Here is a 15399-nt window from a genome sequence, read left to right on the forward strand (position 1 = left end):
CCCATTCTGTCGGTTGTCTTTTGGTTTTGTTGACTGTTTCCTTTGCTATGCAAAAGCTTTTTATCTTGATGAAGTCCCAATAGTTCATTTTTGCCCTTGCTTCCCTTGCCTTTGGTGATGTTTCTAGGAAGAATTTGCTGCGGCTGAGGTCGAAGAGGTTGCTGCCTGTGTTCTCCTCTAGGATTTTGATGGATTCCTGTCTCACATTTAGGTCTTTCATCCATTTTGAGTCTATTTTTGTGTGGTGTAAGGGAATGGTCTAGTTTCATTCTTCTGCATGTGGCTGTCCAATTCCCCAACACCATTTGTTGAAGAGACTGTCTTTTTTCCATTGGACATTCTTTCCTGCTTTGTCAAAGATTAGTTGACCATAGAGTTGAGGGTCCATTTCTGGGCTATCTATTCTGTTCCATTGATCTATGTTGAAGAGACTGTCTTTTTTCCATTGGATATTCTTTCCTGCTTTGTCAAAGATTAGTTGATCATAGAGGGTCATTTCTGTGTTCTCTATTCTGTTCCACTGATCTATGTGTCTGTTTTTGTGCCAGTACGATACTGTCTTGATGATTACAGCTTTATAATAGAGCTTGAAGTCCAGGATTGTGATGCCACAGCTTTGGTTTTTCTTTTTCAACATTCCTTTGGCTATTTGGGGTCTTTTCTGGTTCCATACAAATTTTAGGATTATTTGTTTCAGCTCTGTGAAAAATGTTGATGGTATTTTGATATGGATTGCATTGAATGTATAGATTGCTCTGGGTAGCATAGACATTTTCAAAATATTTGTTCTGCCATTCCATGAGCATGGACCATTTTTCCATTTCTTTGTGTCTTCCTCAATTTCTTTCATAAGTGTTCTTTAGCTTTCAGAGTACCGATCGTTTACCTCTTTGGTTAGGTTTATTCTTAGGAACTTATGGTGTTTGGTGCAATTGTAAATGGGATCAATTCCTTAATTTCTCTTTCTTCTGTTTCATTGTTAGTGTATAGGAATGCAACTGATTTCTGTGCATTGATTTTATATCCTGCGACTTTGCTGAATTCCTGTATGAGTTCTATCAATTTTGGGGTTGGAGTCTTTTGGGTTTTCCACATAGAGTATCATGTCATCTGTGAAGAGTAAGAGTTTGACTTCTTTGCCTATTTGGATGCCTTTTATATTCTTTTTGTTGTCTGATTGTTGAGGCTAGGACTTCTAGTACTATGTTGAACAACAGTGGTGAAAGTGGACATTCCTTTTGTGTTCCTGACCCTAGGGGAATAGTTCTCTGTTTTTCCCATTAAGAATTATATTTGCTGTGGGCTTTTTGTATATGGCCTTTATGATATTGAGGTATGTTCTCTCTATCCCTACACTATGGAGAGTTTTAATCAAGAAAGGATGCTGTATTTTGTCAAATGCTTTTTCTGCATCTTTTGAGAGGATCATATGGTTCTTGTCCTTTCTTTTATTAATGTAGTATATCACATTGATTGATTTGTGGATGTTGAACCACCCTTGCAGCCCACGAATAAATCCCACTTGGTCGTGGTGAATAATCCTTTTAATGTACTGTTGGATCCTATTGGCTAGTATCTTGGTGAGAATTTTGGCATCCATGTTCATCAGGGATTTTGGTCTGTAATTCTCCTTTTTGGTGGGGTCTTTGTCTGATTTTGGGATCAAAGTAATCCTGGCCACATAGAATGAGTTTGGAAGTTTTCCTTCCATTTCTATTTTTTGAAACAGTTTCAGAAGAATAGGTATTAATTCTTTAAATGTTTGGTAGAATTCCCCTGGGAAGCCGTCCTGCCCTGGACTCTTATTTGTTGGGAGATTTTTGATTACTGCTTCAATTTCTTTGGTGGTTATGGGACTGTTCAGGTTTTCTATTTCTTCCTGGTTCAGTTCTGGTAGTTTATATGTTTCTAGGATTGCATCCATTTCTTCCAGATTGCCTAATTTGTTTGCATATAGGTGATCATAATATATTTGTATAATTGTTTGGATTTCTTTGGTGTTGGTTGTGATCTCTCCTTTTTCATTCATGATTTTATTAATTTGGGTCCTTTCTCTTTTCTTTTTGATAAGTCTGACTAGGGGTTTATTGATCTTATTAATTCTTTCAAAGAACCGGCTCAGTTTCGTTGATCTGTTCTACTGTTCTTTTGGTTTCTATTTCATTGATTTCTGCACTAATCTTTATTATTTATCTTCTCCTGCTGGGTTTAGCCTTTATTTGCTGTTCTTTTTTCCAACTCCATTAGGTGTAATGTTACCTTGTGTATTTGAGACTTATCTTGTTTCTTGAGAAAGGCCTATATTGCTATATACTTCCTTCCTGGGACTGCCTTTGCTGCATCCCAAAGATTCTGAACTTTTGTGTTTTCATTTTCATTTGCTTCCATGAATTTTTTAAATTTTTCTTAATTTCCTGGTTGACCCATATGTTCTTTAGTAGAATGCTCTACTCGAGAATTGTATTACATCACAAATCAGGTCTCAACTGGTACCAAAAGATTGGGATTATTCCCTGCATATTCTCAGACCATGATGCTTTAAAACTTGAACTCAATCACAAGAGAAAATTTGGAAGAAACGCAAATACATGGAGGTTAAAGAACATCCTACTAAAGAGTAAGTGGGTCAACCAGGAAATTAAAGAAAAATGTAAGAAGTGCTCTACTTGAGAAGAATGTGTATTCTGTTGCTTTAGGATGGAATGTTCTGAATATATCTGTGAAGTCTATCTGGTTCAGTGTGTCATTCAAAGCCCTTGTTTCCTTGTTGATCTTTTGCTTAGATGATCTGTCCATTGCTGTGAGTGGGGTGTTAAAGTCCCCTACTATTATTGTATTACTATCAATGTGTTTCTTTAATTTTGTTTTTAGTTGGTTTATATAATTGGCTGCTCCAAGTTAGGGGCATAAATATTTACAATTGTTAGATCTTCTTGTTGGATAGACCCTTTAATTATGATATAGTGTCTTTCTTCATTTCTTATTGCAGTCTTTGGTTTAAAATCTAATTTGTCTGATATAAGGATTACTAAATCAGCTTTCTTTTGATGTCCATTAACATGATAAATGGTTCTCCACCCCCTCACTTTCAATCTGGGGGTGTCTTTGGGTCTAAAATGAGTCTCTTGTAGACAGCATATCAATGGATCTTGTTTTTTTTTAATCCAATCTGATATCCTGTGTCTTTCAGTTGGAGCTTTTCGTCCATTTCCATTCAGAGGAATTATTGAAAGATATAAATTTGGTGCCATTGTATTACCTGTAAAGTCACTGTTTCTGTAGGTTGTCTCTGTTCCTTTCTGGTCTTTGTTAGTTTTGGGCTCTCTTCGATCAAAGGATCCCCTTTAGTATTTCTTGCAGGGCTGGTTTAGTGATCATAAATTCTTTATTTTCTGTTTGTCCTGGGAGCTCTTTATCTCTCCTTCCAATCTGAATGACAGCCTTGCTGGATAAAGTATTCTTGGCTAAATATTTTTCTCATATAGCGCCTTGAATATATCATACCCATCCTTTCTGGCCTGCCAAGTCTCTGTGGACAGGTCTGCTGCCAGACTTATGTTTCTACCCTTGCAGGTTAAGGACATTTTGTCTCGAGCTGCTTTCAGGATTTTCTCTTTATCTCTGAAATGTTCAAGCTTCACTATTATATGTTGGGGTATTGACCTATTTTTATTGATTTTGATGGGGGTTCTCTGTGCCTCCTGGACTTGAATGCTTGTTTCCTTCCCCAGATTAGGGAAATTCTCAGCTATACTTTGTTCAAATAAACCTGCCCCCCTTTCCTCATCTTCTGGCACCCTTATTATTTGAGTATTATTGTGCTTTATGGTATCACTGATTTCTCAAAGTCTCCCCTCATGATCCAGTAGTCGTTTTTCTCTCTTTTTCTCAGCTTCGTTACTTTCCATCATTTTGTCTTCTAAATCACTGACCCTCTCTTCTGCCTCATTTACCCAGCAGTTAGAGCCTCCGTTTTTTTACTGCATCTCAGTAATAGCATTTTTAATTTTGGCCCGCTTAGATTTTAGTTCTTTTATCTGCAGTAAGAGATTCTCTAGTGTCTTTTATGCTTTTTTCAAGGCCAGCCAGTATCTTTATAATCGTTTTGAATTCTAGTTCCAACATCTTACTTATATCCGTATTGATTAAATCTATGGCAGAGTACTACCTCTGGCTCTTTCTTTTGCTGTGAATTTCTCCTTCTAGTCATTTTGTCCAGAAAAGAAAGAAGGAAAGAAAGAGAAAGAAAAAAAGAAAAAAGAAAAAAACCCCAGCAAAAACAGCAACAACAACAACAACATGTGCAGGGAGTGATTCTGGTGTATGCTGTGTACACTCTGCTGTTGTGTTTTGGCTGCTCTTTCCCACTGGTCCTTCCTCCACATAGTTCCTCCTTGCTTGTAGTGGGGAGTGTTTGTTCCTTTAAGTAGGTATGCTTTGATTTGTTTGTGAAGTTAAGCTGGAAGCTGATGTTGTTCAGCTTTCTTTAGTTGGTAGACTTGGTAGATGGAGGGGTTTGTGTTGGTCTTCTGAGGGAGAGGCCTGCTGTGCTGGCTCACAAGCTGACTTGCTCTCCTAAAGATACTCCTGCCAGGTCAGAGGGGAGGGGTTTAGTGTAGGGGACTCCAGCCTCCACTAGAGGCGCTGTGTTTCTCTCTGGAATCTGTGCTGGTGGGTGCGAGGAGGGAGGGATGGTGCAAGAAGTAGAATATGGCGTCACCTCACCCTTTTGTCTCTGGGGAACAGAACTCCCAACAGCTCCTGCTCAGCTGGCCCTCTTACAAAATGTCCTGTGACCTGGGCCCTTGTCAGTTCCCTGCCCTAATCTGTCTGTGCCTGGGTCGTTGGCATGCCCAGAGCCACAGATCTCCTGTATTTTATCTCTGGCCAGAGGCTGGGATTCAAAACTCCCAAGTTTTAAAGGGCCTAGTAATGTGTGCGCCTGCTCAGTGGGAAAGCTCAGGGTGTGCCCAGCACCAACCCGTTCCTTAAAAGCCGTCACACAGTGGGCAGTCAGAGGCTAGAGTTTATTGCAATGCTCAGTGAAAAGCTGGAGCCAGGTTATCAGCCATCCACACTTGACTCAGTCCCCTACTCCCCTTTCTCCCAGAAAAGCCATTGCAGAGGCTTGAATCTATTGTGGCAGACAGCAAAAAGCAGCGGTCATGTTACCTGCCATCTGCTCCAGTCTGCACTTCGCTCTGTCAGTCCTAGCAAAGGGGTTGATTGGCGCCACACAGAGGTTTAAGCCTATTGTGGTTCACACCAAAAAGTTAAGAGGTTTTCTGCCCTCTGTGTGCCCCTCTGACGCTGATGCTGAGCTCCACTCAATGGCATCCCAGCTGTTCTTTGTCTCTGGAAAGGACAAATATGCTCCTCCAAATGCCCTCCAGGAAGGGGAGCAATCCCTTCCTGAGCAACCCACCCATCACCGCTTATTGTGAGGTTACAAACCGCTGCAATCTTTCCAACTTTCTCCCTCTTCCTGACTTTGCTCCTCCAACTGGGCTTCCTCCTCTTCCAGGTGTGCTGCTTCCCAATCCCCCAAAGAGGGCTCTGAAACTTGCCTCTGCCAAATTCTCTGGCTTCAACTCTGCAGGTTGTTTCCATACTCCTTTGATCCTAGTTGCGCAAAATAGTTAAAGGTTGATCTAGTTGTATTCAAAGGACAAGGTAAGTTCAGGGTCCCCCTACTACTCCGCCATCTTGGAACTCTCCCTGCCCCCTGCCCCCCCCAGTGCCAAGATAGTCTTAATGAAATCTCCATTACAAATCAATATCTTTAAGGTTCTTCTGCTCTTGCCTTCATGTAACAGACTTCCAAAATATGGCTACACTTCTGCTCTTCTCCAAAATTTCAATCCTGCCAAAGCTGTTGTGACTCATTGTCACTTTAGCCTTAAGATATTTAAAACCAAACATTAGGCACCTCCCTTTCATTCAGAAATAGCTTCCTTTCTGGCCTTCCCTTAATCCCATTGTTATTCTCCCAGTCATGCAGGTTTGATATGTCAGGGTCATCTGTATCTTTCTTCTTCCCAGTCTGTATTCAGTGGTTTGCTAAATCCTGTTAGTTTTTCTGTCATATTCCCACTGTGGCTACTTTAGATTCTTTTTCATTGCTCTTAGTACCCAGTACTTTCTACTGTTTTAAATACTTTTGGAGAGACAAAGTTGATTTTGACACAGATCCTGCCCGCAAGACTCTTAAATATGATAATAGCTAAAGCTATACTACTTACTATGTGCCAGGCGTTGTTCTAAGCACTTTATGTATATTGAGTGATTTAATCCTCATAACAACACTTTGAAGCAAGTTCTATGTTTTATCTCCATTTTGTAGGTGAGGAAACTGAGGCATAGATAGGCACTAATGACCTAGTGCAACTGGGATTTGGACTCAGGGAGACTGGCCCCAGAGTTTGTGGTGTGAACCAATCAATTCTGCTGCTTCTAGTAGATAAAATAAGATATATATATATAAAAATATTGATTATATAAAAGAGACCTAGATAAAGTATTATAGGATTTCAGATAGGAGGAACCTTTTGGTAGAAGGGCTAGGTAAAATTAATAGATTTCTAGACATTTTTGTCTCTAGTTTTTTGTTTCCCATATCTATCCTACTGTCAGGGTCATTTCCTAAAATCTATAGTGATTTCCCTCATTTATCATTAAAGTCCAGACTTCTTAGCTAGAGACACAACACTCTAACATGCTGGTTCTTTCTTATTTCTCTAATCTCTCTCAATACTCCAAATGATCTCCAAATGTCCTCCATTTAAATATTCTAGTCCTCTAGTACCAGTTTATTCATACCATTTTCAGACTTATTCTCACCACTATCATGTTCCTCAGTAGCCATTTACTTTTCTTTCTTTCTTTCTTTCTTTCTTTCTTTCTTTCTTTCTTTCTTTCTTTCTTTCTTCCTTCCTTTCTTTCTTTTTCTTTCTTTTTTTTAAAGATTTTATTTATTTATTTGACAGAGAGTGTAAGCAGGGGGAGCAGCAGAGGGAGAGGGAGAAGCAGGCTCCCTGCTGAGCAAGGAGCCCGACATGGGGCTCGATCCCAGAACCCTGGGATCATGACCTGAGCCAAAGGCAGATGCTTAACTGACTGAGCCACCCAGGCGTCCCCTCAGTAGCCATTTAAAAACAGGAAGAATTTATAAGGTGCTCTGGGTTGTAGTAAAATCTGAGAGTAATCTTGGCTATAAATTATTTTCTACAGAGACTTAAGTGGAACATTTGAACTATATTCTGTGGCCCATTAGTTGATGGTTCTCTGTAGAATTTCTCTAAATCTAGACTCATAACTGGAATTTTGTTTCTGTTTGTTGGTCCATTGGTTGTGATATGGAAATGTTGGGGTTCAGAGTCAACAGCCAAGAAAGAATACTTGAGATGTCTTCTCTGTATAAAGATGGTTTTATTAAAGCATGGGGACAGGGCCCATGGGCAGAAAGGCTGCCCTGGTATTGTGAGGAGCAGTTAGTTATATACTATGGAGCTGGGGGAAAATCCAAAAGGATTTTCATATGCTAAAGAAGACTCATAGGATCCTGGAGACCTAGCTATTGTCAAGCTAAGGTTGTTTTTCCCTCTAGCAAAGCATTAATGTTAAGACAGTTGGGAGTTCCTGGAGGAAGGTCACACTCTGCTTGCCTCAAGTATTTGTCAATGGGCTGCAGGTTATAAGGAAATTTAATTTTATCTACATTTCCTTCTGCCTTTGTTCTCCACATCAGTTAGAATGCTAGTTATTCTTCAGCAGGGAAAGCAGTAAGATAGTCTGCTACTGAAATTGGTGCTGGTAATTTTGAGTCCATGAGGTAAACTCCAACTCCAGACCCCAAAGATGCCCATAAAGTGGTTCTTCTTTGCCTCTGGGACTCCCTTTCCCTGAATTATTTTGGTAATATATTCTACTTGATTCAGAATCTTTTTCTCTTGTTCCTTGAACAATACTCCCCTTAAATTTCTCTGGTGGTATCTATTACTACTAGTATTGATAATGAGAGTTAATAGCATTTGACTTACTAAATGCCTGTTACTACTATACATATTAAATATTCTTATAATTGCCACTTTAATATTTTGAGTAAATTATTATTGTTATTATTCTCATTGTACAGATGAAGAAATCAAAGCATAGAGAGAACATAATTTGCCCAAGTTCTTATAGTAACTAGGTGAGCCGGGATTTAAACCCAGGTTGTCTGACTCAAGAGCCCAAGCTCTTAACTGTATGCTTTATTGACTCCCCTCAAAGCAGCATTCCCAGTGGTTGACAGGCTTGCTTGATTTAAGTCCCATAGCCTTAGCTAAATCCCCAGCCCCCTTGCACCTGGGCAAATAGAGCAGGAGTAGCTTTGAGTCCAATTTGACCTCCACTCTCCATCCATTTCTTTAAAACCTTGGTGGTCTGTAGAGAAGAGTTTAACATTGGATTTTATTTTGTAGCCTTACAAATGGGTTTCTTAGGCTTCCTCAATTTAATTAAGTCACAGAGTGTTGTGTGTGTTTGATTCCCAGTTTGGACCCAGAATAGGTCTATTAATCCTTTGAATCATGTCTAGTCAATGAATACTCCTTTAACCTTTGGTCTAACAGCCTAGTAGTCAAGGTAAAAATCTACTCTTAACTCACTTCTAAAGGAATGATTTTAATAAAAGGCACAACTGTCTTTCACAGTTAGGTGTAAAATCTTGGAAAAATATAATCCAAATAACTCTGGGCCACCTTGATTCTTGCCTCTGCCTGTCAACACCCCAATAACAAAACTAAATAAACCACTCCCTGTCCACATCCAGAAACATCAAAGAATATTGTAGATCTTTGTGGTATGTTTCCCTAGAGTTGGCCCAGGGGTTTTACTAATACATCAAATAGAATACACCCTTATCCCCCTTTCTTGTTCTTTCAGGCTGCTGAAGCCCATGCTCAGTGACCCTTGTTATCACATGGAAACTTTTCTTGTTATCACATGATGCTCTACATTCTGAATGTGTTCTCTGCAGGAGAACAGCTCTTGGAATTTTCATGAATAAAATTATCCTCCATGTTTTACTGGGATATAGGAAGCTTAGGTGCTATGGGATTCAAACTCAGGCCTGAGAGCTCAGGAAATGTGGCCAAAGGACGTAACATTTCAGCTGAGACTTGTAGGAAGAGGAAGAATAGTTTTCCAGGTAAAACAAAGAGGAGGAAGCAGGGGGTAAATGGGAGAAGAAATATATTGTTTGGAAAAGTCCTCTCTCCACTCAAAACTATGATATGTGAACCCCAAAGAAGAGAATCTGTTTGGACCCTTTAGCCAAAGGCATTTTCCAGTGGAAGTTTCTCATGGAAAAGCTTTTCTTCTAGAATCTTTGGGCAAGAAGAAATGGTAAGGAATATTCTAAGCAGTCCACTTCTAGACTTACTATCCCACTCAAAAATGTATGCATCATACAGAGTAAAAATGACCTCTTACTGTTCTCATATCACTTTCAATTGAATATGTTATTGTTAGTACTTTCCAGCTCATTGTTCCTGTGTATCCAGTTGGTATTGTCCAGTTTTTGTTGGTTTTGTTTTGCTTTGTTTTGTTTTTACTTTCCTTTCTCCTTTCTGCTACTTAACTTTGGTCCACTCAGTCATCGTTCAGACATCTACCAGAGAAGGAGAAAGAAATGAAACAGTTTTACTTTTTAGATAACTGCTTTATTAAATGTTTCGATGAGAAAGTTGGTGAAAAATATTGGATTGCTGGATAATGCAAGGCTTTTCGAGTCTCTGGATTTCATTAATAACAACTCCCCTTTGTTGCCAGAGGTATTTAGAATTCTATACCTTATTGTTATATTACTAAAAAGTATCATTTAAAGTTGTTTCCTGTTAAACATCTCTGAGGATTAGGGAGTACCAAACAGAACTTCTTAACCACTTAATTTTTCTTTTTGAATTCTGTTTTTTTTGGAATTTAGATTCAGAAAGAAGTCAGATAAGACCTTGAGTTCTTTGATAAAGGCACTGGTATTGTAAATTATTTCTACATCCTTTCACCTTCTTAAAAATTTTTGTGTTAGTATTGAAGACTGAGGTGCTGTAGTGTTATGGAGGTGTTGCACATTCACTCAGCTGTGCCAGGTGGTGGAGAGGAGGTGAGGGACATGGTCCTAATACACTCAGTGTGAAGGATGGGTTTCCTTTGTGCAGAAAAAGTTAACCTGGTACCAAATGAAACAAGTCCTGTTCATTTTCTTTTTTTCTTTATGAGGAGTTCTGGTGTGCTGACACTTAAATATGAATTAATAGAGTAGAATGTGGTCTTTGGCTAGAGGTGGTGAACATACACACCAAAAATTGGTAAAGGACTTTGGTCCATATATTTATTTTAAATATTTAAGGAAGAATGAGAGAATGAGAAGCCAAAGCTGGTCAGATTATAACTTACATAGTATTCAGCATGTTACATCAAATTAGAGTGTGATAGAAGCTCTTTTATCTTTCTTCCATTTTATTTGTTCTTTTCTTACCTCTATACTCCAAATCAGAAAAAGAAAAATTACCATGATGTGTGTAACTTGATAGTGGATCTAATCAAATGGCTCCAAAGGATCAAAATAAAAATATATCCAAATTGAGAGGAGAGGATGTAGCAATGTTCAGAATTTCAGTGGAGAGGAAAGTGCTAAGCAGACAGTCGTAACACAGGATGTTTTCCTGTATGTATTTGTATTTATATGAAATTTTTATTTCTCTGGGCCTAAACATGTAGGGCTTTGAAATTAGGAAATACTAATTATAAACACATGCCCTAATTGGTATTCTCCAGTATTTTTCTTGATCAAATTAAGTTGGTTATACATACACACATGCATAAGTATATATGGATATATGCAAACACATATGTATTATAGCCAGTTTTTCTTATATTTAGTATTAAAATTTATTTTTAGAGTTAATTTAATTAGCATATTACTGTTTCTTAAATGAAAATAACTTTTTAAAAATAATAAAAATATTATATTTAGTCCCAAACATCTCAGAATATGGAAGAAAATTTATTCCTTTCAGTCTACTCATTTGAATCTTACTCCTTTTAAGAAAACCTGTCATTCACAGGTGACATGCTGTTTAGGACCACGTTTCTCCTGAAAAAATAAACAGTAGCCTTTCTACTTAAAAAATACCTTTCTGAGTTTCTAAAACATTTTTAAAAATTCCAAAGATATCAAATATCCACAGAAGATTGAAAATGGAGTCTTTGAATTTCCCATTGGGAAGTACATTTTGTCAGAAAAATATTTTCCTTAATATTTTTTTCTTTCTGAAAATCTACTCTTTTCTTTCTCTAAGGGTTAAGTGAATCGGTTTATGTAAAATGAGACTTGAACCATTACCAAGTCTCAAACAAAACTTTCCCCTTGAGCTTGAAAAGTTTCATTTATACTAAGGAAATAAGTCTCTCTCTGTCTCTGTCTCTGTCTCTTTCTGGTGGTGGGTGGTGGTGAGGTGTTTCCTGATTTGGATTGTTATGGTAAATTTAGGAATTGTAAGTACATTTATATGTATTTGTTTACCTGTGCGCATGCATACACACACACACACACACACACACACACACACACACTTGAAGTTTACCAAGAAAGTGTGTACTACTGTGTGCTTTGGTATAAGCTGAGTGCACTTAAGGAGGCAGGATACTACCTTTGGGATTATAGTCAGGCAGTACTCGCTGAGATAACATGACTTCTAGAATATAGAACCTGTGCTCTAGGAATATCATGGACATAATTACATCTCTAAGTGTTTTGAGAGGAGTGGTCATAATCAAGGGATTCACTTAAATTCTCCTAATCCAGAGAGGCCACAAATTAAATTGAAGCAAATTTTAAATTCTTTTGTGGGATCATTATTAATGTAAAGGTAAAGGTAGCTTTCAAGGAAACCTAAAGTTTTAGAATATCTAACTTTTGAGAAATAAGCTCAGTATTTTACATACACTTTAATATAGAGTAACTCAATTTTTTAGGAGGTGTTGGGAAACCATCCTGATAGCTACCCACAGTTGGCATCAGTAAAGTCTTTAAAGACAAATAGTATATGAATTCTGTGTTGTGTTTTTTAATATAAAGATGAATTTTCAAATATATATTTGTTTTATACCTTTCAACCATCTGCAGTCACTTCAAATGTCTGAGGCCATTTCTACTTTTCCTTATTGGTTTGCTGCTAGGTAAGTGATAAAGCTGGTTGTCATTTTTAACAGCCACATGAGGTCATGTCTGTTTCCATGCCAACAGATCCTCTTGGGAGAGTATTTTCAGTAAAAGCCCGGAGGTGGTGACTCCTTTGCAGCTCCAATGTTGCCAGCGCTTGGTTGAACTTTGTAAACAGTGCCTGCTAGTGGTTTACAAATATGCAACTGACTCAAGAGGATCACTCTCAGGCATTGGTACTGATTGGGGTAACTCCAGGTACTTGTTTACATTTCTACACCCTGTGAGTTTTATATAAAGTAATGCCACGGTGCAATTTGAAATTGAAAGTCTCTTTTTATTTACATAGTTAGAGAAAAAGCTAAAGACCGAAAATTCATACATGCTGTTATCTACAAAAGACTTTTAATTTGCACCATCTTTACCTTTAAAGGACCAAACAAGGACAGCAACCACAAACCTGAAGGTGACAGAAATAACCTACTTGGAAATGAGATTATTTGGTTTATATAATTTTGCTTTCAAATGCCGAGTAAAAGCATCCAAAAATGGTCATAAACTTGACTTTTTTCACCAATAGGGAGATTTCAAATTTATCCTTCAGCCTGATAAGTTGAGAAGATGCCTTTAGTTTAATCTTTACCCCTTTCATCACGACATGCATCTATGGGAGGTGAATTTTGTTAAGTTCCATTTAAAAATTGAATTTTAATAAATACTGTCCAGTTAAAATAGGTGGTTTTCCAAATCATGAAAAAGAATATTGTTTTTAAGCTGCAAAAATATGCAGATTGAAAAAATAGTACATTTTAGCATTTCTCTGTACAATCATAGTGCCCAATAGAATTAAAGATGAACATGTGACTTTATTTTTAGTATGTATAAGTTGCAGTACTACTCTGAATAGAAGAGAATAAATCGTGACTTTGAAAAACTAAGTGATAGTCAAATGATGATAGTATTCAACTAACCCTGAATAGGCAATGAGGAAAAATAACCCCCATAGCTGGGACTGTCTTTTGAAACACCTACAGATTGATCTGTTTCTTAAAGAGATCATAGGAAGTATATAATAAAGCTAACTTTTTACAAAACTGATCTGCACCAGCAGAATGGCTTGGAGTATATTTCACAAAAAGTGTTGAAAGATGTATTTTTTTTTAAAGATTTTATTTATTTATTTGACAGAGAGAGACACAGCAGAGAGGGAACACAAGCAGGGGGAGAGGGAGAGGGAGAAGCAGGCTTCCCGCTGAGCAGGGAGCTCGATGCAGGGCTTGATCCCAGGACCCTGGGACCATGACCTGAGCCAAAGGCAGACGCTTAACGACTGAGCCATCCAGGCACCCGAAAGATGTATTTTAATCTTTGTTTGTTTTGGATTCTGACATTATATTATTGTCGTACCTTTAACATATTTTAACTCTCCCCCTGCAAATAGAAGCTGAGTGATCACAACAATGATAGAGGTAAAGCTAGCCATTAATATTTGAAATATGTAAATATCAAAGCAATATTCTACAGTTTAATGGTTTGACTGAAGCAAATTATTGAAATAAAACTTACATTACTTTCATTAATATTTTCATATAATTTAAAAGAATGATGGTCATCATTAAGACCTTACAGCATATAAATTAAGTGGTTTCACTTTAAGGAGTGATACTCTGGGAGCATGACCAGGAAAATCTTAAGTTCCAGTCTAGGAAGGATGGTTTCAAACTCTTCAATGTTACTCTTGCGATTATAGATTTTGTAACACATTTTCTATTGAGGGCTCTTGTAACTTTTGTAGGTGGGCAAAATAGACTGAGGTCACTCTGGAGGAAGAAGTTACACCTTACAATTGTGTCAGGCCTTTTTATTCTCTTCCTTTTCTGGTGGTCAGAAGAGATATTCCTACTCTGGAATCTTGAGTTCTGGACTTCTGATAAATGCTCAGTATAACCCCAGTATGATGATTATAAGCATTCTGCGGGAAGAGGGGTTAGTAAAACACACCCTTTATTCCTGCCCAAGTTCATAACCATTTGAGAGAGAGATGTAGGAATCAGACAGATGATCATCAGGATGTAGCTTCATTACTGAGTAAAGCCACATTAAGGGACAATGGTGTAGATTTGAGCCAAGTGAGTTCTCTAAAATTGAATTCTAGAATTAAATGTACTGATCCAATCATGGGCAGAGCTAGATCAAACCAAACCTTCCACTAACACTACCCCATAAAGTCTAGTTCTGTTAGTGTTGGCTAGTGAGCTAGTAAGAATGCATCCTTTCTGCAGATAGGCTGATCCAACAAGAGAAAGGGACTGAGCCAAGCATACTTGGTTCCTTCTTTTAAACCTGAAAATCAGATAACTCACTTCTGGTAAAAGGCCAGAAATTTGGTGGAAATTCTTCTACTTGGAAACACAAGGAGGAGAGAGAAATAAATATCTAGCTATTAAAACCCAAGTCAATGTCACATTAATTTAAAAACATGAAAACTGGCCATATTTTCTTTCCCTTATCAATTAGGAACCTATAGCTTTTTACTTTACATGTAGAAGTCGCTTAATTTGTTATTTATTAATAGATAGATAAATTTCATTTATGAAGTATACCTAATAAAGTATAAATTAATATTTATAAATTAATATATATGCCTAATATAAATAATATATGAGGTATACCTAAATATTTTATGAGGAGATATATATTTAGGTAATTTATCTATAAAATTAAAAGAGAAGAAAATAGAGATAACATCAGTCAGGTTTATGGACCATATTTATCTTGACCAAAGATCTGCACGATCTTTCTGAAGAGGCTTTAAGGTGTACATGCCACCCATTCCATGGAACAGAGTAGCCTTGAATCTTGAAGTCTTAGAAAAATAATAACTTAATAGGCATACCAAGTGGAAAGCCATTTCTCAGAGGTAGACTCATAACTAAGCAAGTAAAACTGATAAATAAACCCAGATATATATATGATATATATATGAAACTAGAGTTCTTGGGACCAGCTCAATACTTTAACTATACTTACTTGGGAAGCTTTGGGATCTCCAAATACTTTGTATCATCAACATCTCTGTGTTTCTATATTTCATGTACTGAACTTCCATATAAGCTCATTTCACAAGGGGTTTCATGGTTAAAAACATTTTTAAAAACCACTGAGTTCAAACTTCTGCCTTTGGTAATAGAGCA

General features: G+C 37.4%; 1 protein-coding gene across 2 annotated transcripts in view; it reads left to right on the top strand.

Moving 5' to 3' along the window:
• TTLL7 (tubulin tyrosine ligase like 7) overlaps window positions 1-15399 on the top strand; it is a 150346-nt gene that overhangs the window by 122508 nt on the left and 12439 nt on the right. For both annotated transcript variants that reach the window (XM_032425022.1, XM_032425017.1), the window contains one exon: window positions 12290-12463. In XM_032425022.1, coding sequence (XP_032280913.1) covers window positions 12290-12463 — 174 coding nt within the window. The remainder of the gene's footprint in view (window positions 1-12289; window positions 12464-15399) is intronic.

Source organism: Phoca vitulina, unplaced genomic scaffold (assembly GCF_004348235.1).
Source record: "Phoca vitulina isolate PV1807 unplaced genomic scaffold, GSC_HSeal_1.0 scaffold2, whole genome shotgun sequence".
Taxonomy (NCBI): Eukaryota; Metazoa; Chordata; class Mammalia; order Carnivora; family Phocidae; genus Phoca; species Phoca vitulina.